General features: G+C 37.5%; 1 protein-coding gene across 3 annotated transcripts; it reads right to left on the reverse strand.

Moving 5' to 3' along the window:
- Positions 1 to 185: 185 nt before the first annotated feature.
- On the reverse strand, positions 186 to 27411 carry DHX29 (DExH-box helicase 29). Of its 3 annotated transcripts, none has more exons than XM_085214032.1 (27): positions 27179 to 27411; positions 25485 to 25564; positions 24750 to 24863; positions 24098 to 24227; positions 23551 to 23693; positions 23022 to 23147; positions 22434 to 22560; positions 21997 to 22158; positions 21224 to 21389; positions 20050 to 20173; positions 19049 to 19645; positions 18179 to 18322; positions 16621 to 16797; positions 15726 to 15866; positions 14462 to 14606; positions 14122 to 14242; positions 13309 to 13393; positions 12249 to 12337; positions 11239 to 11367; positions 10354 to 10429; positions 9428 to 9652; positions 8509 to 8645; positions 8061 to 8154; positions 7086 to 7388; positions 6399 to 6530; positions 5324 to 5420; positions 186 to 4567 (listed from the first exon to the last, which is right to left on the reverse strand). In XM_085214032.1, exons 1-27 carry the CDS (start codon positions 27360 to 27362, stop codon positions 4512 to 4514), a joined length of 4104 nt encoding a protein of 1367 aa, XP_085070158.1. In that variant the 5' UTR covers positions 27363 to 27411; the 3' UTR covers positions 186 to 4511. The 3 variants fall into 3 exon arrangements, 2 of the variants coding, with proteins under 2 accessions (XP_085070158.1, XP_085070156.1); XM_085214030.1 differs by having other exon boundaries at positions 21970 to 22158; XR_014880631.1 differs by lacking the exon at positions 186 to 4567 and adding an exon at positions 6067 to 6168 and having other exon boundaries at positions 21970 to 22158.
- Positions 27412 to 27442: the final 31 nt, after the last annotated feature.

Genomic DNA, 27442 nt, shown 5'->3' on the forward strand with positions numbered 1-27442 from the left:
ATGGTTTTATGTTTTTTGTAAGTATTCCACATCATAACATTATGTAAAGCACAGGGAATTAAAGAGTTAATACTCCAGTTCTGATTTCCAGATACCTGGCTCTCAGAAGAGAAGAATACATACACAGATTGATTTAGATAATTCCGTGACAGTCTGACAAATGCTTTGAGGGAAAATAACAACAATGTATTAAAAGTATTTATTAAATAAATGGAACAAAAAGAAAGTTTATCCATTCAAAAAAGCACAGGCACAAAGCATACTCTGCATATGCAGAAAGCCACTGCGATTATTTTTTTTTAAATCCCCATTAAAGTTTAAGATAAGTGTATTTATCTGCAATACCACAGTTGACCTGTTTCATCTGTTTTGCAGGGACTGCTGATCACTCCCAATACAGTCACCAAGTCCTTAGTTGTTACAATAAATCTTTGTATTAACAACAGAAAAAGAGATTACGAAGCAGGGCATGCTGGGGAAATGCAAAGAATTCCTATCAGCTTCAACATTACCATACATAAATGGAATTAAAAGTCTATATTCACCATGATTAAATAAAGGAGAAAAACCTCAAGGACAAATAACAGTCCTACTGAGATTTAGTCATTTTAAGATACCAATTGACATCTGAAATTCAAATCCAAATGAAAGAGGAGTTTAACAGTTGTCCAACTACTGAAATATATTTCCAATTCACATTTCCAAAGGAGAGAAATAAAAGATTTAAACTAGACCCAGGAAATCATTTGCTTGAAGTTTTGCTATCTGGGATGCAGATTTATCTTCCAGGAATGCAATTTATAGTTTTTTTTTTTTTTACCTACGCTTTTATTACAAAGAAGAACGCATGTAGGAAACAGAGTGCAAAATTGAGGCATGAAGATCAAACTTAAGCAATTAGAAGTACTTCTTTAAGTGTTGTAGACTTCACAATTAAAAATAACGCACTCCCTGTCTTTTCCAGAAAGCTGAAACACTATTAGCTTATCACAATTCATAAAGGATAGCAGATTGATTACTTTTACCTCAGAGGCCCTAGGAAAGCATTAGGGCTTGCCTTTTTCCAGAATGGAGTATAAGCTACTGTTCACAGATCATTTTACCAGTATCTCATGATTTCCCTTTAGCACAGCACTACCAGTTCTATCAACATCTAACAGGTTATTTCTGTATATTTTCCTTGGTCTCTTTGAAGATCATATTTTCCTCATTGCCTCCTTAAAAAGGAAGACACCACTAACCTGCTGCATGGAACCTGTACTTCCCAAATGAAATAAATCTTCTGCACTATGCAACTGTCTGCACGTACAGAGTTACTGCTCAGAGTACAACTGCTGCATGGTAAAAGGTAACAGTTTCTTTACTCTAATAGCTGAGATCCTGACCTGAAATTTTCACTTCATTGTTGTAAACAGTATAAGAGAATCTGTTTCATTATATTATCTAGTTAAGGACTATTCAGTATGAAAGCAAGAAAAACAAAACACTTTCTGTCAGGAGAGTTGGGTTGGGAATTAGGAAAAGGCTCCTCCCAAAGAGCAATCAGGTCCTGGCTGGCTGCCCAGGGCAGTGGTCATGGCACCAAGCTGACCAAGTTCAAATTGCATCTGGACAACACACTCAGACATGGGGTTTGAATTTTTAATATTCTATGATTCTGTGGAGTTAAACATGCAGATGCACAAAAATTAAGGAACAAGTTAACAGAGTAATGAAGACTTGAGGTCTTCAGCCACTGTTTTTTGTTGTGGGTTTTTTTTTCAGCCATTTAAGGATCTACTCCAGTACAGCACTGAAGAGAGTCAGCCTGAACTTTATTAATCAAGAAGAGATAAACTCAGTCACCGTGAACATTATGAGATTTAAAGGGGCTTGTGAGACTATACGAAGATCATTACAGGGTAAGAGAGGGCTTGTGGAAAAGCAAAACTTATTCCACTGCCCCCAGAGACAGGCCAAAGGCAGGAATTCTTCCAGGTGAATGGGTAAGAACAAGTGTGAGAAACACAAAGGAAGGAGAGATGGGCTGGTGGTCACTGCATGTGGCTAAGCCCTGCATCTCAACATAGTACACTATCTTCTTGTTACAGGATTTTTTTAAATCTTGTATTTATTTTTAAATAAACCATACAGAAAAGAAGATGATATCTGTAAGACATGTTGATTTAATACCATATATTCATAGCTTAAAAAAATACTTGCAGAACCAACATATGAAATATCTGTGTTCTGTTTGCATGTATCTATTAGAGCACTACCCTACTGAGATTCAAGAGCCAATTTTGAATAACACAGTCTGCATCACCATTAGTGGTATGATCAGTATAAGAGAAGAAAAGAAAACTGGAGTTGGCCACAGCCATTTTTATATAAAAGAACCTGCTTTCACCATTCATCTCCTGTTTGGAGCCTGGGACCTGGGAAGGAGGTGAACCGACCAGGTGAATGAATGGCTATGTAGACGGTGCCATACTCAGGGCTTTGGGTTCTTTGATTTCAGACACACCTTAAAGGGACAGAGAATGTAGATACTGGATGGGACACAACTGAACACGTGGGGCAAGAATATTCTGGGCAACATGGACTTGCTAACAGAGCTTTAAACTAGATTCAACAGCAGAAATGAATGCAGTTTTGAGTAACAGGGAGGACCCAAAGTACACTGTCACTCTAGGAAGAAGCAGTGAAAAAAAAAAATCAAATTTGTCCTAAAGGAATTCAGTAAGGCTCCTCTTAGAAAGTAATGTGACTGATAGCCCAGCTGAAATGTATCTACACCAATGCATGCAGCATGGGAAACAAGCAGGAGAAGATGGAAGCTGTGCCATAACTAGAAAACTATGACCAGATTGCTATCATGGAAATGCAGTGGGATAAATTGCACAATTGGCACAATGCAGTTTAGGAGCAACAGGATTTTTAGAAGATATAGACAAGGAAGGAAGGGAGGGGAGATGCCCTCTTAACAAATGGATAAACTGCAAGAAATTGCCTCTTAGATACAGCCAGGTTCAGGTTGAGGCTGTGGGCAAGAATTTAGGAATAGAATAATAAAGGACTTTAGGCCGCCTCATCAAGAGAAGTCTTTCGACAAAGTCTTCTTGCTTCAGAGGATAACTTCCTGGTCCAGGTATTAGACAAACCAGTGAGAGGAGAAGCACTACTCCACTTTGTGCTCACCAATGCAAGAATATCATTAAATAAGAGTGAAGGGAGTTCTGGGCAGTAGTGACCATACCCTTGTTGAGTTTGTGATCTTGAGGAATGTCAGCCTGACAAAGAGCATTGTCAAGACTCTGAACTTCGAAAGAGCAAAATTCCATCTGTTTAAGGAATTACTGGATGGGATGCCCTGGGAATCCCCTGTCCATAAGCTGTCCTTAAAGGCAAAGGGATGGAACAGAGCCAGCAGTTTTTAAGAATGCTTTTCTGAGTGTGCAAGAGCTCTCCATCCCCAAGCATACAAAATCAAGTCAAGGATTGGAAGTCAGCAAGTTAAACAAATGCAAGGTACTACCGCTAGTCTGGGTTTCCCCTGAACACATATACAGACTGGGAGAACTCATCAAGATCAACCCTGGAAAAAAAAAAAAAGGACTCAGGAGTTCTGGTGGTTGAAAAGTTTGAGGCAAACCAGCAGTGTACACTTGCAGACAAGGCCAACTGTATCCTGGGCTGCATCAAAAGAGGGGTGGCCCTCAGGATGAGGAAGGTTATTGTCCCCTCTGTTCTGCCCTTGTAAGGCATCATGTAGAGTACTGCATCCAGGTCTGGAGCCCCCATCAGCATGAAGACATGAAAATGATGGAGCAGACCCAAAGGAGAGCCACGAAGATAAGGGGAATGGAGCACCCCTCCCACAAATAAATGTTGAAGGAGTTAAACAGCCTGGAAAAGAGAAGGCTCTGCAGAGATTTCATTGGAGCCTTCCAGTACTTTTTTTTTTTTTTTTTTAAAGGGAAGTTATAAACAGGAGGAAAATCAACTATTTTTTTTTTTTTTTTAACACAGTTTGATAATGACAGGACAGTGGAGAATGGTTTTTACACTAAAATGAGATTTAGATTAGAGGGAATCTAGGAGGAAATTCTTTACTCAGAGGGTGATGAGGCACTGGAACAGGCTGCCCAGAGAAGCTGTGAATGCCTCATTCCTAGTTGGATGAAGCAGGGCTCTGGGCAGTCAGATCTAACCTGTGGCAACCCTGCCCACAACAGAGAAGTTGGAACTAGATATCTCTAAAGTCCCTTCCAACCAAAGCCACTCTGTGATTCCATCATCATTCATACATTCTGATAAATGGCACTGGCATAAAAGGATAAACTTATTAATCTTTACACATTCATCTTTAAAGATGATACAAAAATGTAAGTTCTATGAAGAAATCATGCAGTCTTCCCACATCATAACTGGCATTAACCAAGCTAATCATTTAAATACTTTCATTTAGTGTTGGAGTGTGCATTTCTCCTGGCATTACCAAAGCTCTGGATTCTTACTTATGTCCAGTTTCAGTTACCATTCTCTGTTTTTATCAGTTCTTTGATGATGTGTAAAACCTTATCATCTAGGAAAGAAAACAAACACAACAGTAAGCAAAAAAAGAATAAGCTTAAAAACAGATTCCCCCTTAAAAAAAAGAAAAAAAAAATCAAGAAAATCAGAAGATGAATCTAGCTATCACAGAAAATTGAAGGAAATTTTTGGTTTTTTTTGGTTATGGTGGAATCTAATGTAAGGCTAGCAAATTCTGTCCACAGGATGCAATTAGTAAATTTATTAAAAAAATATATGCCATGAGCTGGTTGTCATAATCATTTCAGTATTTCATAAAAGAAATTGAGAAAATGACTGTGCTACTCTAGATACATTAGCATACTGCAGCTCACTTCCTCCCTATCTACAGCATTCTTCTGAACAGCTAGTATTCAAAAATTTTAGCTGTGCTCCTCCACCACTTATTTCAGGGAGCAGACATGCAATTTCACCCTGTCATCCTAAATTGTAAGATAACTCACATAACATTTAGAATTCATCCATCACATGTCACTTAATTTTTCTTTTGAGAAGTATATTTCACCACGTACTACCACCATCTCGATACGAGATGTTTAAAATAACAGTTGTGCAGATCACCATGCATCTTTGGATGAGCTTAATAACATGTAGGAACTATACTGAACTTTTTAATTTCTCTGAAGATAATGAAATTATGTTCTGGTTACACTAATCCTGTTGAAGGTGTAGTGTACTAACACGTTATCAGATCTGCCACAAGGTCCATTTAGTAAGTACTATAACAGCAACGCAATAGTAAAGTTACCTTCAAGTGACATTTTAGGATTTTCAAGTTTCTTCTGTAAGACAGACTCTATGAGAACTCTCAGTTGTTTGAAAATTACTGCTATTTTTACAGGAGCCTATAAGGAACAGAGAAAACATTCACACTACTGCCAAAGACATTCTATGCAAAAACTCAGATAAAAAGGACTACCTCACGTACACAGAAGTTTATAACAATATTCCTACAAACATTAAGCACATGCATAGTTTTGAGTGTATGGATAGCATATCTATGAAGTAAATAGGCTTACACTATGCCCTCTAATCTGTTTGCAGCTGTTGTTTGTAGCATCACAGTCTAAAGAACACCAGAACGTACATATCAAACAGCATATCAAACAACCAGCATACAATGAATTTATTAACTGATATCCATATCCTCCTTCCCCCCCCACTCCCCCTCCAGGTTTAAGCTGAAAGCACTTGCAGTTTACAGATTTCTTTGAGTGTAGCACAGTGCCCACAGGAGCACTGAATGTTGTAATCAAGTAGCTAGTGTTTGCCCCAACAGTATGCAGAGGATTTTGGCATGTGACCATGTGACCTGTTTCAGTTTGTCTACAAAAATATAATAAGAAAATGCATTCAGTTTCTCCATTCCCAAATAAATCTTAAATTTGGAAGATAAACCCATCCCAAGCAAACAGGTGATTTCCATTTGGATTTTTTTTCTTTCAACAACAAAAAACAAAATAAATATTGTTTCAAAAGATAAATACGTACCTACATACTTGCAAGACTGCACAAAAGGGCACATTTGCTCCATGGAAGCAAGGTTTAGTTTCTAATTCAAATACCTTCTCTGCAAGAACACTGACTTTCTTCCTGAAGAGGGGGAACTGATTTGTAATAAGCTGCACGTTATTAGACTACTCCTTCTCCTGCTAGCTGTAAAGATTTTCACTACACAAATTTTCCCGTAATTCTCTTAAATTCTCTCCTTCCCTCCCTTTAACCTATATAAACAGTATTCAAAAGCAGGACTTCAAGGCTGAACATTAACTGTAACACAGAAGTCAATGGAACCATAAAAAGTAGTCACCACTCCAGCACACCTGAAAATGGATCCAGCCATCAACTGTCAGGAGACGCTCCCGATGCTGGACTTCTATATCCCCACCAAAAAGCAAAATGGGAAAGGGTGATATTAAAGTGGTCTCTCTCAAGTACACTTTCGCATACCTCACCTGTTTATAAACAAACACGAGAATTAAAGCAAGCAAACAGAAATCTCTAAGATCTACATAATCAAATTTAAGTACTTATTTTCCCCTTAACAATCCAATCAAAACAAATTATTGTATACAAGTCGGTGGCAATTTACCTCCTCTATACTACAGAAGGCATAACATCTAAACCACTTTGAGTGACCAGGAAATTGGTTAAGTGCTACAACTTTCTTGTTTAAAATTTAAATTTCATGTCTCTCTTCTGGTTAAGGCTGTGATAAATGTTATACATTACATCTGGCTTTGGAGCCTCTCCCAGGTGGGAAGAAGGAACTGAAACAAGAAGGGTGCACTTTCACACAGAAGAGTCAGTTTTGTTTGTTTCAGTGCTCACAGAATAACGGACACTGGGGACATTAGATATTATTAAGGACTCCTAAATATGAACCAGATATTCACATATGTTTTACATTAGCGTATATTATTTAACCTTAGAGGTGCCATGTCACTTTCACACTATCAGCTACATTCACTATTTTCCCAGCTAACTCTTTGAAAGAGCCATTACGTTACCTTCTCCTGGTAAAGAAGCCATCCATGTATCTGTAAGTCTCGATTTACTGAGGAGGGATGCACTTGTGCTTTACCCTGAGCAGTTTCCACCACGCATGCCAGCTTTTCTGTGATGTCCACAGATTTTGTATATATTATTTTTCCTACATTGTCATACAGCCCTGCAGTCAATACAGCTTTAAGAAGAGCAATTTCATGGAGGGACAGGGATTGTGTGGCTCCATTTCCATCCCATCGATGTTGAGTTGTAGGTGCTGTGAACCCTGCTGCTCTGACCACCCTTATGAGTTCTTGCTTCACATCCTGAAATAAGTAATAGTAAAACTCTAAATTTGAAACAGGTACATATTGAAATCTATCCTTAAGAGGTTAAGTAAAACTGTGCCTTATCTTTCCAACTTAGTGACAGATCTCACCTAGAATGAGACAGTGTTAGTATTTTAATTCATAAATTTTTACTTTCTGATGAAAATAAAGATGAATTTTCCCAACACGAGTAACTGCAAAACTGACATGGAAGTGCAGATGAAGAAAAGGTACGTCACTGAACTCTTCCACGTGGGAAAATTACACTCACCGACATTCATGCTTGTCGAACATTTATGGGGTCCAAACAGTCAATGTGAGCACAGTGAGGCAGTAAGGCAGTGTGTGGTGAATTTCAGTAGTGGTGACAGTGGGTTATCTCCACTGTTAGAGATATTTACACAGAATGTAGGCTGTTGTATGTACATAACTGGTGGAAACACACAGCTAGCAATGGAGTATATTGAAAAATAGTATTTTGTAGCTGAGAATTTGCTGTATCAAACAGTGTTAATGTGCTCTTTGTATCTGTTGTCATTTCCATGAAAAAGAACAGGAAGCATTACTTTCACAGTGACCTTTGTAAATAAGAACTGTGATACACTCTCATTTAAAAAGGGTAGGATGTTTTCACGGGAATCAGGTGCAGAGTGTAATTATTTCATGTACCTCCAGAGTTAAAAGTGAAGTTCTATTAAGGAAATTTCTTCGACAGTAAGTCATTTCAGCACGATGTCCTCCTTCTTGCCGAGCCTTTTTCCACCTAACAAAAAAATCCATCTTATTACATCAAAAAGGATAGTACAATAATACTCTCTCCATATCTGCACTATGATACTCAATATTCAGATGAACACAGCACAAAGGCAAAAAACTCAAAACCTAGGATAAAAAGAACAAGTATATGCCAATGGTACATGAGCAAGCATATTTTAAAGAATACAGTACCAAGCAAGTTATCCTTTTGTGTTTCCCTGTTTAACAATCTATTGTTATTCTCATGAGAAAAGCTTCAGGTGCTACCATTCAAAAGAAGGTGCTTCATAGAGACTATTTTCAGAATTGCTTTACTGGTGTTATTTGCGTTTTGTCATAAGAACAAGAAAATATCACTTACCCCAGATAAGCATTGTAGATTGTTATATGATCTGAGACAGCCAGTGCTATAGACGATTTTGCAAGATCTGCTTCATCTTTCCGACCAATTGGTGTAGTGAATGGTGATTTTTCTGTCATAACAGCAGCCAAAGTTGCCTGCAGTCAATAGAGCATAAAACATTTCAGAGTATTGTACTGTAATATTACAGATGTGCCACACAAATAACTGTAAATTTTCTTTTACATTAGTATCTAATAATTTCTGATTAACTTATTTATATTAAAGATAACTTAGACACTGTCTAATGTATAGTGATGAAAATTAAAGTACTGAATCTCAAAACTCCCATGAAGCAGTTTGTCACATGACAGGAATATGCAGTATGATATAGTGACAGTCAACAGATTGAACAACATCTGGTTTAGATTAGACAATATTACTAGGAGAATTTTTGATTTATACAACAATTTTAATTTTCAGATTCCAGCAGCTAACATACTCATGCATTCTCCAATTTGCATGCATCCAGGATTAGCTGAAAGTGTACACTACACCACAGTGCCGCATCATAAATTACCATGTCAAGTTAATTTGCAGAACATTGTTAGCCTGCATCAGCTGCAAGCAAATCCAGACTGGTATTGCTCATATTTAGGAGCTTCTTCTACAAGCATCATACCACCCAGCATCATAACTGTGACAACTGCCGACCATGTTTGACTACTCTCCTATGAATGGCAACTGGATTTAAGAACATTTACATTATATTCTCCCTCCAGGATATCAGATCTTTTCACCTTAAATAACACATTTTAACTTCATATTTTATCCTTTCAGCATACCATTTTGTAATAAACTGGATTAAACATTAACATTTTCTAAAAAAATATTAATATGCAAATAATTTAGATAAGCATGGCAATATTTGTTTACTTACCACAGGATCCAAGCAGCCAAATATAGCACCAAATATAAGCATTTTGCCAATTTTTACATTGACAGGAAGGGCTGCAAGGTGCTGGCCCAATGGAGTCAGTTTGGGCTCATTTAACTGACAAGCACCTATCTTCCTTAACAGGTTCATTGCATTACCAATTACTTGTGGTTGTGGTGGATCTAATGCTCTGGAAAGGAAGTCCTCAGGAGAGCCAAGGTTGCATTTCTACAGAACAGAAATAGGCATAAATTTCAGAATAAAGTCTACATTACCAATAATCAGGTGAAAACAAAGACAGTAATTCAACAAACTTTTACAGCAGCTACAAAGGAGACTGGAAAAAATTCCTGCAGCCAAAAATCCATGTTCCTTCTTCTCTTAACCAATTTCTTGGTTGTAAGAATGAAGATGCCTCCCTACACTACATTTACATAACTTCATTGTACAGAAAGATTAGTTACGGCATGAAGAGTGATCAGAGAAGTGTTATCAGTGGTCAGAAGTAAGCAACAGACTGACAAACCTGCATAGACAGAATTCAACATCTGGGCACTAATTTGCAACCAAAGTGAAACTGTTTGCTACAACCCAGCATTTTAAATACAAGCACCTTACAAATGCTTGGCAATACAATCCTCTAAAACAGTGTGGGGGGGGACATTCTTCTGCATTCATTTTACTCAGGATGAGGGAAATGGGCATGGAATTTCAGCAGATATCAGTTCAAAGGATATTTAACTGAATTTGTTTTCTCAGTTAGAGGTTAAGTGGAGTACTACCAGATGCAATTCTCTCTCATTCAGCATGCTCTGGATTCCACATGACACAAGGGTGGGAAAAACTCTGCTAACTAAACCAGATTAAGGCAGTCTTAGCAAGCCCCTTTTTAGCTAACAAAGTCAGTAATTTCAGAACTAAAACCATACCATAATGTGAAGGCATAATTCCTCCAAAGGCACACGTAATATTTCTGGAACTGAATACTCCATGAAACTTTCAAACCTGCAATATCAAAAACAAAGAATCAAGGATATGCAGTTTAGCTTTAGAATTCAAGTTGTATCCTCAGGTTTCAGATGCTCATTCTTTACGAATATTCTTTTTGAGGTTGGTGAGGTCATATCCTAGTGTATGGATAAACTGCTCATTAAATTAAGGCATGTGGTATCCTGGAAGGCAGAGCTTTAGTGAAAATGCAGAAAAGGCAGTAAAGATCCAATTTTCAAAAACAAATTCTTAAAATGCATTGCTCTCAAATTAAAATGGAAGTTTTATGTGGCTACATGCACATTTCACTTATGATTTCAGAAGGCATTCAACTGAAATTTAGGTTAAGGTAAAATTACAGCCATTCTGCTCCAGAGAAGCAGGAAATATGTTATTCCACTGCACTAAAACTAACTTTACCTGCCACATAATTTTTCTCTTATCCATGTAGACACTATTTCAGATGCTTACAGATCTGCCTGACAAGATTAAAAAAATTCAATGTTCAGGAGGTAACATTTGTATATACTTGGTGCAGGGCAGCAGACAATTCCTCAAGTTCCGTAACACCATGCTTCTCCTCTTACTTAAAAAAAAAAAGTTAGAAAACACTTGCATTACAGATGTAAAGAGTACAATTTACTATAAAAAAGCAAACTAAAATTAAGACTAGTTAACACTTCACTGAAGTTGTTCAACTTACTTGCAGTTTTACAGTTGACTTTCTAGTTTGCATAATAAAAATAAACTTCAATGAAACTTCTGTTTTTCTCAGAACAAAGACAATGGTATTTGTATGATTTACCAAAACAAGTGTACAGTACCTCTCTCTTGTGTACATTCGGAAGCAGAATCCATCCCTAACACGCCCAGCTCTTCCTTGGCGTTGCAAAGCACTAGCTTTGCTAACAAAAGTCTCCTCCAAGGAACTCATCTGACTGCTTTCGTGATACCTTAAAAATTATAAAGCAAGTGCCAGTTCAAATTTCAGAATTAAAATTTTTATGTATATTCTATAATTGACTAAAAATAACTGTCTATTGAGACTGTATTTATTAGTATTTACTTGAGAATATGATGTTTAGTTTGAAAACTAAGCATACCTGAGGGAAACTATATATCACAGAACCTTGGATACAACTGATGAACAAAAGTGCATAATTTGGGAAAGAGGTGTAGCATTGCTTTATCCCTATCCCATCTCCCTAGCAGTTTAGAATCTGGACTCAGATGTGAACAATCCAGATTGTTTATTACAGGTTCTCACATAACTTATATACATTCACAGTTTTTTTAGCTTTCCCATCCTCCTGCGCAACTTTCCCATCTGCCTTTATGTCAACAAAGTATTCCACAAACACTCCTTAACTGTGCATACAGGTGCTTATCAAGACGGAGCCATGAGCTGTTCCTTTTGCCTTTCTCTTCTTCTAGAGATGTCCTTGGTTCTCAGCCTTACCTTCTCATGCTGTTTATCCTGCTTCACAGCGGCTGCTCTGAAAAACCTTTTCTGTATTCCCACATATACTTTAAGATAGAAAAACACTAACCCTTAAAACCTGGGATAGTATGAAAATGATTTACTTTATGTCTAAACCAGTACTTAATTATGATTTTATCCATAAAAAGCTCCCCTTATTATTCTTCATATCATTTGAAAGTCCAAAACTACATCCCAATCTTGCACCTAGATTGCAAGCCATTATATGAGCTTAGTATGTTTTTTATCTGTAGGTTAATGAGGATACTACAAAACTCCCTCAGTACTAGCCTGCAAACATTAGCAGAAATATCAGTCATGTTACAGATGGGAAAAAAAAAAGAAATCCCTCACCTGTTTTCTTTTGTTCTCCCAGAATCAATTACGAAGACAACATCTGGTATTGTAATGCCTGTCTCTGCTATATTCGTTGCCAAAACAATCTGAAATAAAATAGCAAAAATAAAAGAATTAAGAAAAGTCAGTTTTCATCTTTGAAATCAATATTTTGAAAACATTGTTAGTTTCTTACCCAGAGTTATTTACCTAAATAATCTGACACAGCATTGAAACTACGCGAGTTGGAAAATTATTCAGTTTTCCCCAGTTAACGAGAAATAAAAAGTTGTGAGAATTTCACAAACACTTTTTTTTTTTTTTTAATAAACCATCAAGATTATAGCAGCTACTACTTGCTAAAAATAGCCAATATGACTAGCCTGGCAGTAACCAAAATACTATTTCTGAAATAACAAGTTATTATTGTAGTTAAATTATAGAAAAAAAGCTCTTTGAAAAAACATTAGATTTAAGAATTTGCCTGATCATGTCAAGGTTTTCACAGCATGTTAACTTCAATCTATTACACAGCATCAGCTTAGAATAACAGAATCGCAGGGGTTGGAAGGGACCTTAAGAGATAACTCCAACAGCCCTGCTAAAGCAGGTTCCCTACAATAATAGGTTACACAGGTAGGCATCCAGCCAGATTTGATACCTCCATAGAAGACAACTCCACAATCTCTGCACAACCTGTTCCAGTGTTCCATCACTCTTACTGTACAGAAGTTCTTCCATAAGTTAGTACAGGACTTCCTATGTTCAAGGTCTAGGCATTACTCTTCACCCTGCTGCTACACACTGTCATCTGCCTCCCACTTCCATTTGGATATTTATTGACATTTATCACATTCCCTCTCAGTCTTCTTCAGGTTACTCAGCCTATCCTCATACAGGAGATGCTCCACAACCTTTAGCATCTTTGTGGACCTCTGCTGGATTTCTGCTGAAAGAAACAGAACTGTTTCTTCCTAGTGAGAAAGTTCTAGGAACAACTGGTTGTCATGTGGTTCTGTATGACTTCAGTTCACTGAAAGAAATAATTTCTTACCTTGCCTTTTTAACTATGTCATACCTTTCTAACGCCAAGAGGAGGTACTGTAAATGCAGCTGCTTGATCTTGTGTTGAAAGAACAGAATGCAAAGCTATCAATCTGTGCCTAAAATAAGAAATTACCCTAATCAATATGTATACTACCACACAGTAAGACCAGAACAATGAGAGAATAGTTGAAGAAAGCAACACTAGAATGTACACTAGAAAGAGTAAAAACTTTGTATGGTTAGGCATGAAAACCTTCTTCTGTATTTTACTACAATTTTAAGAATAGCACAGCAAACACCATTAGTTCACAGAGATTTTTTCTTTAGCAATAACGCTGGAGAAGTACTGGTACTACTGTAAAACTCCAGGTAAATTTACACAAATAGCATAGTAAAAAAATGGAATTAAGTGTCTCCAAGTCTGAGTTCTTTACATTATGCTTTTGAGATAAGGACTGTCATTGAAGCTTTGTACATATCTGTAAACATGTAGCTTTTAGCACAAATAAGAGAAGTCTTCAAAAAGAGTCAGACACAGATTTATACTTCCTTCTCTTCTAGACCTTAAGTACATCTATGAATATTTAGAATTTGAAAGCAAATACTCTTCATATCTTATAGCTTCACTATCCCTTATTTACCCATAAAATAAGGTACAGATGAAACATTTCCAAGCACTTCTTCTTTGCATAATAAAAGAGATATTTGCAGGTGTAAAGTAGGCTCAAAGGTGCAATTATCAACATATCTTTTCAAGAACTGCAGACCATAAAAAAAAAAAAAAATCGAGATGAATATATTAGTGAAGTTAATCAGCTGATTTTATAGAGAATATCTACATCACCTATCACACAAGCTAAATCTTCTGTCAGTTGAAATGAGATCATACAATTGCTGGATATGAGCAAGGCCCGGTAAAAAGATCAGCACAGCACCTTCAGCGTTCTTGAACTGGGGACTTCTATCTGAAAAGTTACAATAAAGACAAAAGTTAAGACAAAAAAAATTTGCAAACAGCTTCATCTGGTAACAGGAAATAATTCTGAGGCCTGAGTGTTTTATTTTTATTTAAGATATTTTAGGATATTTTATATAAAAATGAATACAAGTATTATTATTACTAGTAAACGCTGGGAAGTAAGTAGAAAGGGCAGACACAAGTACATAAACATCTTAAGAAGTACCTAAGTATGCAAGCAACTCCAAAATAAGTTCAAGGTTGATCTTGTAAGGATTCATATAGAAGACTGCTTGCTGGGTCCTACTGCTATACTTTTGATAGTAAGGAGCCAAATCAATACCAGATCCAGACTGGACTGGGACATACTCCTAGAAAGGAAGAAAAAAAAATCATGTTTGGTGTTTTAAAACAAGAGGAGAATGTTAATTTGTCACTTACTTTAGGCCCCTTGAAGTAGATACTGTGATAAATGACAATTAATTGACTAACTTCACATGGACATCAGTGAGAATTAGATTTAATCAAAGACATCTACATATCCAGTGTATGTATACAGGATGTTTGTTCTGCAAACTATACATTGCCTATAAATATCTCAGAGATACATACTTAGCAGACCTCTATATTAGGTAGTACTATTTTAAATTATTTCACTGTTACAAGTTATTTCACTGTTAATCAAAGCACTTTAGAAAGAAGCTTGCCACCACATTCCCATGGACTGAAGTCTCAACCAAACAAATAGATAAAAAAAATGGAGGACCACTTCAGAGTACTTTGACTTCAACTAAAACATGTTGATCTGTCTAGCCATCCGTCTGGACGAAGTTAGCAGAGAACAGCATATTCAGAATAGGTACACCTGTGTCATCACACCAAACTAAGTGTACCTGCGGAAACCTCAAGACAGCAAGTTGTCCGACAAGCATGAACAGACTAAAGTTGCCAGAAGTCAAAAGACATTCGTAACCTCTTTAAGGAAATTAAAGAGTTGTAATTCAGAAGCAAGTACAACTGTCGTTGTAGAATTGTTATAGTATTAATCATAGCCTGTTGATCCACAAAGCTCTACTGTCTTACTGAAATCATCTTATTTGCCACGCCAAGCTGGAGGATCTTGAGAGGATGTGGCCTTGTCATTTCTTTTTCAGTTCACTACTGAGAATAATTCTTTGGGAGAACTAACTCAAAATGCTTTTCCCTGATGATGCTTACAGGTCTAGAGCTGGGAGTCTGCACAAGAGAAACAGAACTCAGTGTCAAATTACATTAAAATCATGGCAGTTATAAAGGAATTGGGAGATGAAAAAACAAAAGGACATATATTTAGTAAACACTTCATTTCCACTGCAGAAGAGCCATTGTGTCTGTCTTGAATCAACTGCTGAAATAACATTCGGTTTTATACACTCCAGTTATATTTAATAAATGTTCTTGAAAGTAATAAAATAAAAATCTAAAACTGAAACTAGAAATGCCTATTTTACCTGATACTTTGTGGTGCCTCCTCCTTTTGTAGTAATATTTATCATTATTTCTTCCTCTTCCTCTAAGAATTTCTGACAATATTCTGAGTCTTTCTCCAGAACATAGCCAGTTGCTTCAATTACATCTTCAACATGGAAAACCTTCAATGAAAAAATCCCAAAATAAATAAAAAGGTATATCAAAAACTATTCAGCAGCTTCTTTGTTCTTTAAGGCTTACATACAAAGGAGCATCCTTTCCTGTATTAATACTGAAATACATTTGGCAAATTTGGCTTAATTTTTCATGATTTTTGAAAACTTAATTTAGAACCAATGAGTTTAATATACCCCATATAACAATCAACATTGCATTTATCATATAGCCTGTAACAACTATGAGAAACGTACAACTTCGTCATTGCATAGGTGTATGTAGGAACTATCTGCTTGTACATGTAGAAAGTACTCAGAAATCAACCTCTCTCCTTTTTGTGCTATCTAGAATGAACAGAGGAAAATTAAAATGTCACTGCTCAAGCAAGAGCTGATTTTACATCTTTTTCTCTGGAGATATTCAAAACCTTCCTGGATGCTTTCTTGTGCAACCTACGCTAAGGAACCTGCTTTAGCAAGGGGGTTGGACTAGATAATCTTCAGATGTCTCTTCTAACTCCTGTTATTCTGTTAATCAATGGATAACAGGTCAGAAAAAATACTAAAACAATATTACAATTCAAAGCATTGAAACAATTTTAAGTTTCCAAAAAGGAAAGATTCTACTAGTCACTGAAATACACACTTAAGCTATTTTTCTTACAAAAATTACAGTCACATTCACTATAGATGCTAACTAGTCAAACACTGTATAGGTACATATAGAGATCCTTTTATAATCAAAGAAACATTCACTTACCTCAACAGGGTAACTTCTCCCTGAGATCCTTAAAATGGGGCAGTGTGAAAAATAGCTGGAAAACTTCTCACTGTCTACAGTAGCACTCATCAAAATCAGATGCAGGTCCGAACGCTTATGCAAGATCTCTTTCAAGATAACTAGTAAGAAATCAGAGTGGACAGTTCTTTCATGTACCTAGAGGAAGAAAAAAAACATATCTTAGGATCACCAAGGTTCAAAAACACCTCCAAGATCACCCAGTCCAACTATACATCTACCAATATTTCTGCATTAAATCATGTCCCTTAGTACAACATCTAAACATTCTTTGAATGACTCCACCACATCCCTGAGCAACCCATTTCATTGTCTGACCACTCTTTCAGTGAAGAAAATTTTCCTGACGTCCAAAAGAAATCTCTGGCACAACTTGAGGCCATTCCCTGTAGTCCTGTTGCTAGTTATGTGGGAGAAGAAGCTAACCTCCAATTCACCATAACCTCCTTTGAGGAAGCTGTAGACAGTGATAAAATCTCTCCCAAGCCTCCTTGTCTCCAGGCTTAAACAATCTCAGTTCACTCAGCTGCATCTCATACAAAACTGTGCTCCAGAACCCTAACCATTGCCCTTCTCCAGACAGGCTTCAGGGCCTTGATGTCTTTTGTGTAGTGAAGGGCTCAAAACCAGACACAGCATTTGAGGCATGACCTTTATCAGAGCAGAGTATATAGAGAAACAATCACTTTCCTGCTCCTGCTGACAACGCTTGTTCTGATACAAGACAGGAAATCGTTTGCCTTCTTGGCAATCTGAGCATGCTAATGGCTCATGTTTAGCTGAGTGTTGAGCAGCATCCTAGGTCCATTTCTTCTGCAGCCTTCCAGCCACTCTGGTTGGGTGAAGCGCAGGAGCTGGAACTTGGTCTTATTGAACTCCTTCCCATTGACCTTAGCCCAGTGATCCTGCCTGTCCAGATCCTTCTGCAGGGCTTTCCTACTCCTAGATATCAAGATGGAAGGAAGTGTAGATTTGTCATCTGCTTACTTACTGGTGGTGCGCTAAGTCCCCTCATCCAGGTCATCAATAAAGATATTAAACAGGACAGGCCCCAGTACTGACCCCTGGCAAACACCACTCGTGACCAGTTGCCAGCTGGGTGTGACTACCAAGCCAGATCTTTACCTAGAAAGGAGCATTGTACCTGTCCAAGACACAGGCTGCCAGCTTCTCCAAGAGAACTTGACACTGTGGGAGACAGTGTCAAAGGCATTGCTGAAGCCTAAGCAAAATACATCAATGGCTTTTCCCTTATCCATCCAGGCTGGTAAAGCAGGACCTGCCTTTCATGAACCCATTCTGACTGGGCCCGATCCCCCAGATGTACCACAGATGCTGTGGTGGTCTCACTCCAGATGATCTGCTCCATAACCTTCCTTGGCACTGAGGTCAGGCTGACAGGCCTGTAGATCCCCAGATCCTTTCTACAATCTTTCTTATACATATCATCTATAGAAAGGTGATAGAAATCTAGGCCCAGGATAACTATAGTTTCTGTAGAACAAAAAGAGCTGATAACCTCATCTACAATAACATGAGATATATTTGAGAGAAGACCATCTTCTTGAAGTTTCCGAAGCAAAACACCCGTTGTACAGTATAGCAGTCTGGTGGCTTCTCCTGTTCTTGACTCCATACGAATTTGATACCCACACAGGGAGTTCTTTAAGAGAAATAACAATATGTTAAAAAATAGTAATAATTTAAAATAGCAAACAAGCAACAAACAATCAAAATTAACTTTAAGCACGGTTAGAATTTGATACTGTACAAGTTACTATCTAATTGGCATGTTAAATGACTATCACATTGTTTTTACCATACACATTTGTCTTTGCTACAGAAGGGAAACATACATTCGAAGACAGTAAATTTCTCCAGAGCAGTAAAGAGACGCTCAGTATTCTTTTTAAGGCTTCTTTTTGTAATATATTTATGGAGCCCCTCGAGGAATTTCACACAAAGACTACCACAAAACACACAGGACCTTGCATTTCTACAAATAAAATTATAGCTTATTTGGAAGGGATCTCAAAGCTGAGGCAGACAGATTTGATTGCTCAGCTTTATCCAGCACAGTTGTCTCTCCATGACGGATACAAGACCTCTCACAGCAATCTGCTCTAGTATGCGACAATCCCTATAATGAAACACTTCCTCTTAGTCACTTTTGTTGTCTTTTTTTTTTTTTTTTTTTTTTAAGAAATCATGTATGCGTATTCAGAGGTCTACAGCTGACAATCTATAAAAAACAGTAGACATAGCAAAAATGAAGAAAAATACATTTTAATATTCCTTACTCAATCAAATAATGTGTTTTACTTTGTAACAAGTATCCAGCTCCCTACATTTGATCAAAATTAGAAATAGGAATAAAGATAGTTCTTACTTTTCCTCCAGGTCCAGATTCACAGCCTAGCTCTTCACAAACCCTTGTGGCCAAACTCACTGCTGAAATTCTTCGGGGTTGTGTGCACACAATATTACATTTACTTGTTCCCTCATCCAGCAACAAGTCTTCTAACAAGAAATGGGGCACCTGAGTACTCTTCCCACTGCCTGTTTCACCAGCTACAACAACTACTCGATGTTTCTTAAGAGCTTCTACAATTGAATGTCTGTGCTTAAATACAGGTAATTCCTGTCTTTCTTTCAGAAATTTTTGGTATCTGGAGGAACTTTGCAGCTTTCTGAATAAATTCCTTGAAGGTTCCAAATTATCGATGTCTGTGGTCTCAAGGGAGAGACTGCTTAAGTCCTCATCAGAAACTAGATTCTCCCAGGAATCTTCAGGACCTTCAGATACTTCTGGCTGCTTTTCAGACTGTAGCTGCTGCTGCTGTTTTAGTTTGTTTAATAATTTAGCAATAAAGTTATCACGAGGCTTGTTAGTTTCTATTTTGTTTTCTTCTTCCTTTTTCTTTTCAATATCACTCCACTCTAGCCAGACATCTCGGTAGGTAGGAGGCAGCAACTGATGAACTGACTTTGGGAGAAAAAATTAAAACGTTACTCTGCATACTACTCGCAGTATCACTAATGTTATGCATAAATGAACTTGAATATCAGAAGATATAAAACATGAAAAACAAGGACCTTTTCTAAAAACAGAAGCTATGAAAATAGTAACGTAAGTATCAACAATGCTTCATAGTCTTAACAAGCTTGTGTTCTTCACAGCACTGGAAGAACAGATTTTACTACAGATTAACTTCCTCTCCATGTGCTGTGATGCACGTGACTGTCACTGAAAGCAAATTAAGGTATAACTCAAGCAAATAATGTAACGGGTAACATTTGAATAAACTGTTTCTAGAGTTTAACTAAAGATACTATAATGTAAAAATGCAAAGAGATTCCATGCTGAAAACAGAAACACTACTGTCTTACCTGTCCCTTGGTTAGATGATAGAGTGCCAAAGTAGCAGCTAAATGTTGTGCTTGCATACTGTCTTCTGTTACAATTGTAGGACACATCGTCATTACATCATCTGATGACTTGGTAACCCTGACCCTTAAAGACAGATTCATACAGGCATTTCTCTTAATCTTTCCTAGCTATATAAATACCATGTGTTAAAGTTTTTTGTTTAAAAAAGGAGTGAAAATAGAGAAACTAAGTTCACTATTACTCAACAACTTTTTGTAATCAAAGACAGTTGATAATGTTTGTTTGAATAGCAGAAAAGTTTCAGGGGATTTCAGCAAAGAATTTGTGCTCCCTGCTCTTATGTTGTCTTCAACTTCTCTAAATCAGAAATATTTATATTCATATAGACCACCATTAAGGTTAGCTGATTTGGAAGAAGGACTCAGTACTTCTATAATTACTTAACACAAATTAGATACTGAAAGTATAGTTAAACAGATGTTAACATCTTAGCAGATTGTTAGCAGATGCATGCCAGCCACAACAGCAGTCAGACTGAATGTAGTCTCAGAGGAACAATACATTCAAACAGTTCATAGCTTGTACCTTGAGCAAGAAGATGGGATTTTCACTTTACTTAGTTGCTCCAAGAAGTACTGCTAATTTGTAATGCCATGTTTACCTTATCTGTATATAATAATATTCATTTCACAGCACTGTATTATAAATTCATATTCAAAAAGAACTGGAATGTTTTGGTTACAGATTAACAATAGCTTCCACACAACTCTCTAACTCCCACTTTAAAAGAAATCCCAAAAGTGGAATACAAAAAAAAAAAAAAAAATCATGTGGCTAAAACCAAAAACTTAACATGTTATTTTGACCAAGAATTCTAGAAGTCAACTGTCCAAAATTATCTCCCAGAATTTGCTTTGGAACAGAATTTGAAGCTTGATAAGCTAACCCCCTTAAGGGATCAATCAGTTTTATTTTTGCCATAGGTCCACCCTTAGAATTACTTTTGTAGAGCCATCCAGTGTAAAAATATCTCCCTGCTAGCAAAAATCACTTCAGACAAACACTCTATAATCCACTTAAATCCAGAGCAGCCTGACAAAACACAAGTAACCAGCATTTCTGTATTTAAATGAACCAAAAGGAAAATTGAAAAAAATCATGGGAAATACATACCTACATTTCCAGTATCTTCCAACTGGAACCTTTTCAAAAGCAGGATTTGGGCTCTTGGGAAAATTCTTCCTGCACCAGTCAATCAAAAATTGTTTTGGTGATTTACCAGTCCAGCTTCGAGCACTATAATCAAAATTTCTTATATCTAGTGGTTCTTTCTTTTTGGCTACAAGAGTAAAATGATACATGTTTTAATTTTCCTAAAGTTTGTTTTAAATCTATTACAATCAAGAATTTTTAAATTTTGGTTCAAACATGTTTTTACTGAACCAGACATTTTTCTAAAGTGTTGTGCGGGTCTATAAAATAAATAGAAAATACTAGTGCTGACACCTCAGAGAAGTCCCTGCTTCTTCAAAAGGGGGTATCTAGCAGAAAACTAACTGCAGTATTCTTTTTGCTATCGTTGATAACTCAGTAATTTAAGAGCTTTTAGCAGTGTTTTGTCCAAAAAAAATATAATAGTTCGAAGGTTTAAAATGAATATAGTGCAGAAAGTTGAGAGGGTGTCAATTAATGGCAAGTCACAAGTCTCACAGCAATGAAAAAATGCAAGATTTTAGACCTAACAGTATGCCAGAAATAGTTTGCCATCAAGCATTACAAAATAAATACAGAGCCTACCAGATCAGCTAGATCAGCAAGAGAGCCCACCTGCCTTTCCCCACCACCAGAACTTCACAATTGCAACACTGAAATGTCATATAATCCTTAACAAAGTGATACTGTAAATCTGTTGTACGTGCCAGGTTTGTATTGAACAACTTTCAAACCTTTTTCTTCCTTCGCAGTACCATCAGGTTTTTCAAGTAAACTCAAATTCAAAGTGGTTTCTTGAGGTTGAGGTGGGGGAGCATTCTTCTTTTCCTTCTGTTGTTGGTTTGATGTCTTTATAGCTGGATCAAAGCAAGGATGCTCTTCAAGCATTGCCATTTCTGTCAAACAGAGAATATAACTTATTCTCATCAATTGCTAAGTATCTGTGTTTAATTCATTACATAAATTCATACTAAGAACCCAAAAATTCAAATTAATGAAATGATACTGACTTTTTCTAATTTAATCCCCGTGAAAAGAGTAAGTTCAGGACAGTCTGTAGTTCACACAGTAGCATGAAACATGATTAAATGAATTTAATCTTATTCAATCAACCTATTTTACTAACAGATACACAGGCCACAAAATGAAAGATTAATTTGCTTGCTGCTACCTTGTTGAATTCTTCTTATTTTCTCTTGTGCCACCTTCTGGCCTTGCTTGTCTTTGTCTTGTTTGGAGGCGCTTGCTTGCTCTTTTGCTTCTGAAAGCTTTGCAGCCAGATGTACATACCTTTCATTCTATTTCAAACAATTATTAATTACAAGTTTAATATTACATGCTTCTTTTTGTTGTTGTTTAAGTTCGGTAAAAGTTACACATCATTCTTTATATCAAGCTTAAAAACTAGTCATTCCTCATTTATGTAACTAACAGTTGAAACCTCTTAGATTTACAGACTTACAGACCCTTTCTTTATCTCACTGAGATTTCAGGAATTCTTCCCAGCAAAATGCATTCAATATTCTGAGCCCAGTCCAAAAAAAGAAAGAAGAAAAACAACTTAGGAAAACTGCCAACATATTTCCACTCAGCTGCCTGCAATGATGTAAAATCTTAAGATAACTTAAAAATAGACTAGCTATTTAACCTGCAGTTTTTAATAAACAGATCCACAAGTTGCAGATGTATTAGACTTAAAAGTTTTTGAAGGACTTCTCATGTAACACTCTATCGTACTGGGTCAAACATTTTATCTTACTGGGTCAAACTTTTCTTCATCTGTCTTTTTCACAGATTCATTTTTCTCTTCATCGCTCTGTTGCTCAGCGTACCGCAAAATCCACTCCTTCATACTCATTTCTTTCTGTTCTTTTGTATTGGTCTCCTAAGGAGGGTAACGAAAATTACGAGTAGTAACAGTAAGCAAAACCACTGACATTTATCTTGGTATTAAAGAAACTGCTGCTTAAGATTATTATATAACTTGATTTATATTCATGTACAAATGACAGTCTTTCATGTCATGAAGAGAACGAATCCATTCCAGGAGAAAAAATAAGCTATGATTTACAATTAGTTAACTCAAACAATGAACTGTAGGATTTAAACACATGGAAAAAAGTTAACTTTCACGTGATTACTCCATTTTAGTTAAAATAATGAGAGAATTATTAAGCATAACCTATTTTCAGAATTTTGCCATATCAGTGCTGAAGTTGTTGCAAATTCTACGCTTCGGAAAATTTTGTGCTCCCTTACACTACATACAAATAAATTTCATCAGTTACCTTAGTTTCAGGGCTATTCTCTTTCTTTTTCTTATCTGTTAAGCGAGGTGGAGGTTCACGTTGTGACACTGGAGAACAAAATTTTGCTCTAGGTCTATGTTGCTGCTCTTCAAACTGCTGGCTAAAGCCTTCAGGCAAGGCATCTTCAAAATAAATTAAAAAAAAAATGCAACATAGGTCACAAATTATGTCAAAAATGACTACTGAAATTATCACTTAAAGCATGATTCTATGTCAGTCTAGTACCAACTAGAAGAACGTAAAGCAAAAACAATATGCCTGAAATAAAAGTTGAGCTTTAACATTTAGGTAGGTCAGTATTTTTGCTTTTTGGACTTTGAAAGAACTCTCCAAGTAGGAAGAAAAGGACTTGTGACTATAAAAAGTCACAAAAACAGTCAACCGTACAACTAGGAAAAGAACACTGCTATGACTACTGATCTTAGTGAAATAACCTGTTTGACCGCTACTGTCAAGTATTCTCACATCAGAGCCGGTCATATTGTTCTATTAAAAACTGTATTCAGTTCTCTGCCACCATACTTACCATCAGGAAGGTTTAAACAAAGCCAGTCAAGTGCAGAATGAAGATCACCACCATATAAAAGTGTATTTTTCATTGCATCTTCAATGTGTTCAGTCTTAAAAGAAAACCTTTGTAAAGCCATGTATACATCCTACAAATGAGTTTTAAAATATTAGTATTTAAAGTATCAATTTAATATAGGCTCACACTCCTATTTCTCCGCTTTTTAAATAACTGATACAAAATGGCCACAAAAAGGATAAATTAACTTATCAAAAGATCCTGTTTTGAGTACAAAACTAATAATAATTTTAATTGTAAATATACACACATATGGAGAAATAAAGTCACTTCCTATCTCTGATATAGTGTAAGTATTTTCTGGTTAGAAAGATAAACCTGCAATTTCTCAGCTATGGTACAGAACCAATGGAATAGAAAACAAAAGAACACAGATTACAGTCTACTATGCTATCTATTTGAAAAGTGATTGTGATTACTGAAAGCAGAGAGACATCTTTTTCTGATAAACATATTAACTGATTCCAATGGCTAATTATTAACGAAATTAATGGAAAACATGTTACTAGCTTGTACTATACACAGGAGTATAAGTGATGAAAAACAGACAGTCTAAATAAGCAAGGTCAGAGGACACCATTTTAAACTCTACCTGTAGTTTTTTAGCAGTCAGTCTTCTGGAAATCATTCCTTTGTCATTGTTTTGTTTTTTATGGTCATTGATTACATCAATAATCCTTTTCTCCAAATTACTGCTTATCATTACCTGCATAAGGAGAAGTAGTCAATGTAAAGCAAAATATTACAAGTTTTTATGACAGAGTAAAGGGAGTACAGACATTCAAACACAGTCTTCTCCAGTTTTCCACAAATGTGGTGAAACTTTCTTGTGAAAAGAACAAATTATTCTTTTTTTATTGTATATTTCTACCTGAAATAGAACAATTCATTCCCAATCAAGAAGTGCTCATTTACACCTCCAAGGGGGAAACTATTTCCTTTGTTACAGTGTAAGGAAGAAAATAACCTATTGTAATGAACAAGACCTTTCTTTTCCGCTTATAAAAGAACTGATATAAAATAATTTGATCATTAAGACAATCTTTTGAGACTATCTTCCTTATCAGGCTTACAAAATCTAGATATAGTAATTCTAGTATCCTTAGCATTCCTAAAACATGAAGCATGTAATATATCTTTTGTTACTCAAACAAATACATGTGTTCTTCTGCCCTAATAGTCTACCCTATTTCTCAAGGCAGACTCAAAACCTCAAGCACCAAAGTCTAATACACGAATGTTGCTTACTTGAATAGCAATGAGTAAACATTTCTCAGGTAAAATAGTACCATAAAAAAACAGAACTGTTTTACATAAAGATACTCACCTTAAGAATAGATTTATCTAGATTTGCAGCTGCAGCAGCACTGGAATCTATTGGTGAACTAAAACTGTAAGTTTTTGGACCTGCAAAATGCAGTAACCATCAATTACATGAGCAAAGCACAGAAAACATTCTTTATAGTTTTAAAGCAGATCTAACAGATCTATGCAGAGAAGGATTATACTATTATGCCTGGAACATGCACATGTATAATGGCTACAGGATCAATGGTACAAAAAGATTTTCTACCAAGGAATAGCAATGAAGGAAGTTGAGGAGGAAATTGAATAGAAATGGTATCTAGCTAGGTTATTCAACTACAATTTGTGTGGGAGAATGTAAAAAAGTAACCTCTGGAAGTATCACTGCATGTCTGACCTGTTTCTGCCTAGGTGATATCTGTTTTTGGCCTCTGTCTCACAGCACAGCTTGATGTTGGATGTCATCCTTTTTGAGAACGCATATGCTGTTTCTGTTACTGTGCAACCACACATAAACCAGATAACCTCAGAGCTTCCAGCACCCTGCAGATCAGTGGACAGATTGAGGCCCTCTAGGAAGTACTGCTGCCTCCCCGCCTCTAGGAAAGCAGGATAGTATGCCAGCACTGGACAGCCTGCAAAGGTGCACGAGGACAGTTTGCTGCTGGGTCAGGACTGGATGCAGAGAATAGCATTTCAGAAAACAGTAGTCAACTCTGGTCCAGAGCAACAAACAGCAGTAAAGCACTAACAAGTTAATTGCTGCTACTCTGTCCAATGGTTCAATACTAGGGTTATGCTAACTTACTTATCACTTAAACCAACTTGCCAACCATAGCATATAAATGAGATAGAATCATAGAATCATCCAGGTCAGACTGCCAAGATCACCCAGTCCAATGATCTACCTGCCATCAATGTTTCCCCATTAAACCATATCCCTTAGTACAACATCTAAACATCTCCTGAACAGCTCCAGAGGTGGTGACTCAACCACATCTCTGGGCAGCACCTGACCACTCTTCAGTTTCTGAGAGTAACAGAGAATTACAGTATTGAAGGTGTGAGACATGAAAGGCATCAGAAGCCAGATTTGAGAAAACAAAGCACGTACTGAGAGGCTCAGGGAGTCTAAAACACAGCACAGTGGAAAAGACTGGAGGACTTCATATTAACAGGCAGTGATCTGCAACAGCCAGACCACTACATGGTTCTCTCACAGACAGCAGTAAGGCCGCTGCTGGCACTACCAGGCACCAGAACCACGTCTGACAGACACGGTGTGCCAAAAGAAGCTGGCAGTGCTGCGAGGCACCAGCTCAGGGCCGTTCCCACAGCCCAACCGGGGAGCTGCCCGCCCTGCAGGTGATATCACCTCGAAAGTGACACCACGCAAAAATAAGACACAACCCAGGCTAACTCGGCTCTGTGCACAGATAGGAAAAGCACCACGCCAACACAAACAGGGCCGGCAGCCTCCCAAGGGGGCTGACTGAGACCACCTCAGCGGAAGGCAGCCACAAGAACGCCCTGGAACACCCCAGAACGGGACGGCCCGGCGCAGGCCCGGCAGCTCCGCTAGGACGGACTCTGAGCTATGCTCTCTCCAGGCCCGCTCACCGCAGACCAGCCCCTTCCCGCCCCACCTCCCCCCGGCAGAGCCGTCGTACAAGCAGATCCGAACGCGACGCCCGCGCCGCGGCCGGGCCCCACTACCTTGCTTGACGCGGGGCTCCTTGCAGGCGGGCGACGGCCGCGGGGCTGCTCTGCTGCCCGCCGCCTCGTTGGCGGCGGCGGCACCGGCCTCAGCTCGCGATCGAGCAGCGGCGGTGGCCGCGGCAGCGGCGGAGGCGGCGTGGGCCGAGCCGCCGCCGCGGTGCTTCTTGCCGCGGCCGCCCATGACGCCCCGTACCGGAAGCGGAAGTAGCTGGGAACGCGTGCGGGGAGGTGGCTCCTGGTACCGCCCGCACCCCGCTGCCA

The sequence above is a fragment of the Meleagris gallopavo genome, chromosome Z (genome assembly GCF_905368555.1).
Source record: "Meleagris gallopavo chromosome Z, MGAL_WU_HG_1.1, whole genome shotgun sequence".
Lineage (NCBI taxonomy): Eukaryota > Metazoa > Chordata > Aves > Galliformes > Phasianidae > Meleagris > Meleagris gallopavo.

Coding starts and splice junctions, on each gene's coding strand:
- DHX29 (XM_085214030.1), bottom strand. CDS start 27,362: ATGGGCGGCCGCGGCAAGAAGCACCGCGGCGGCGGCTCGGCCCACGCC. Junction 14,243..14,461: donor GGAGTTGCTTGCATACTTAG/GTACTTCTTAAG, acceptor GTAACTTTTCAG/ATAGAAGTCCCCAGTTCAAG. Junction 8,155..8,508: donor ATCTACAATGCTTATCTGGG/GTAAGTGATATT, acceptor TTTTTTTGTTAG/GTGGAAAAAGGCTCGGCAAG.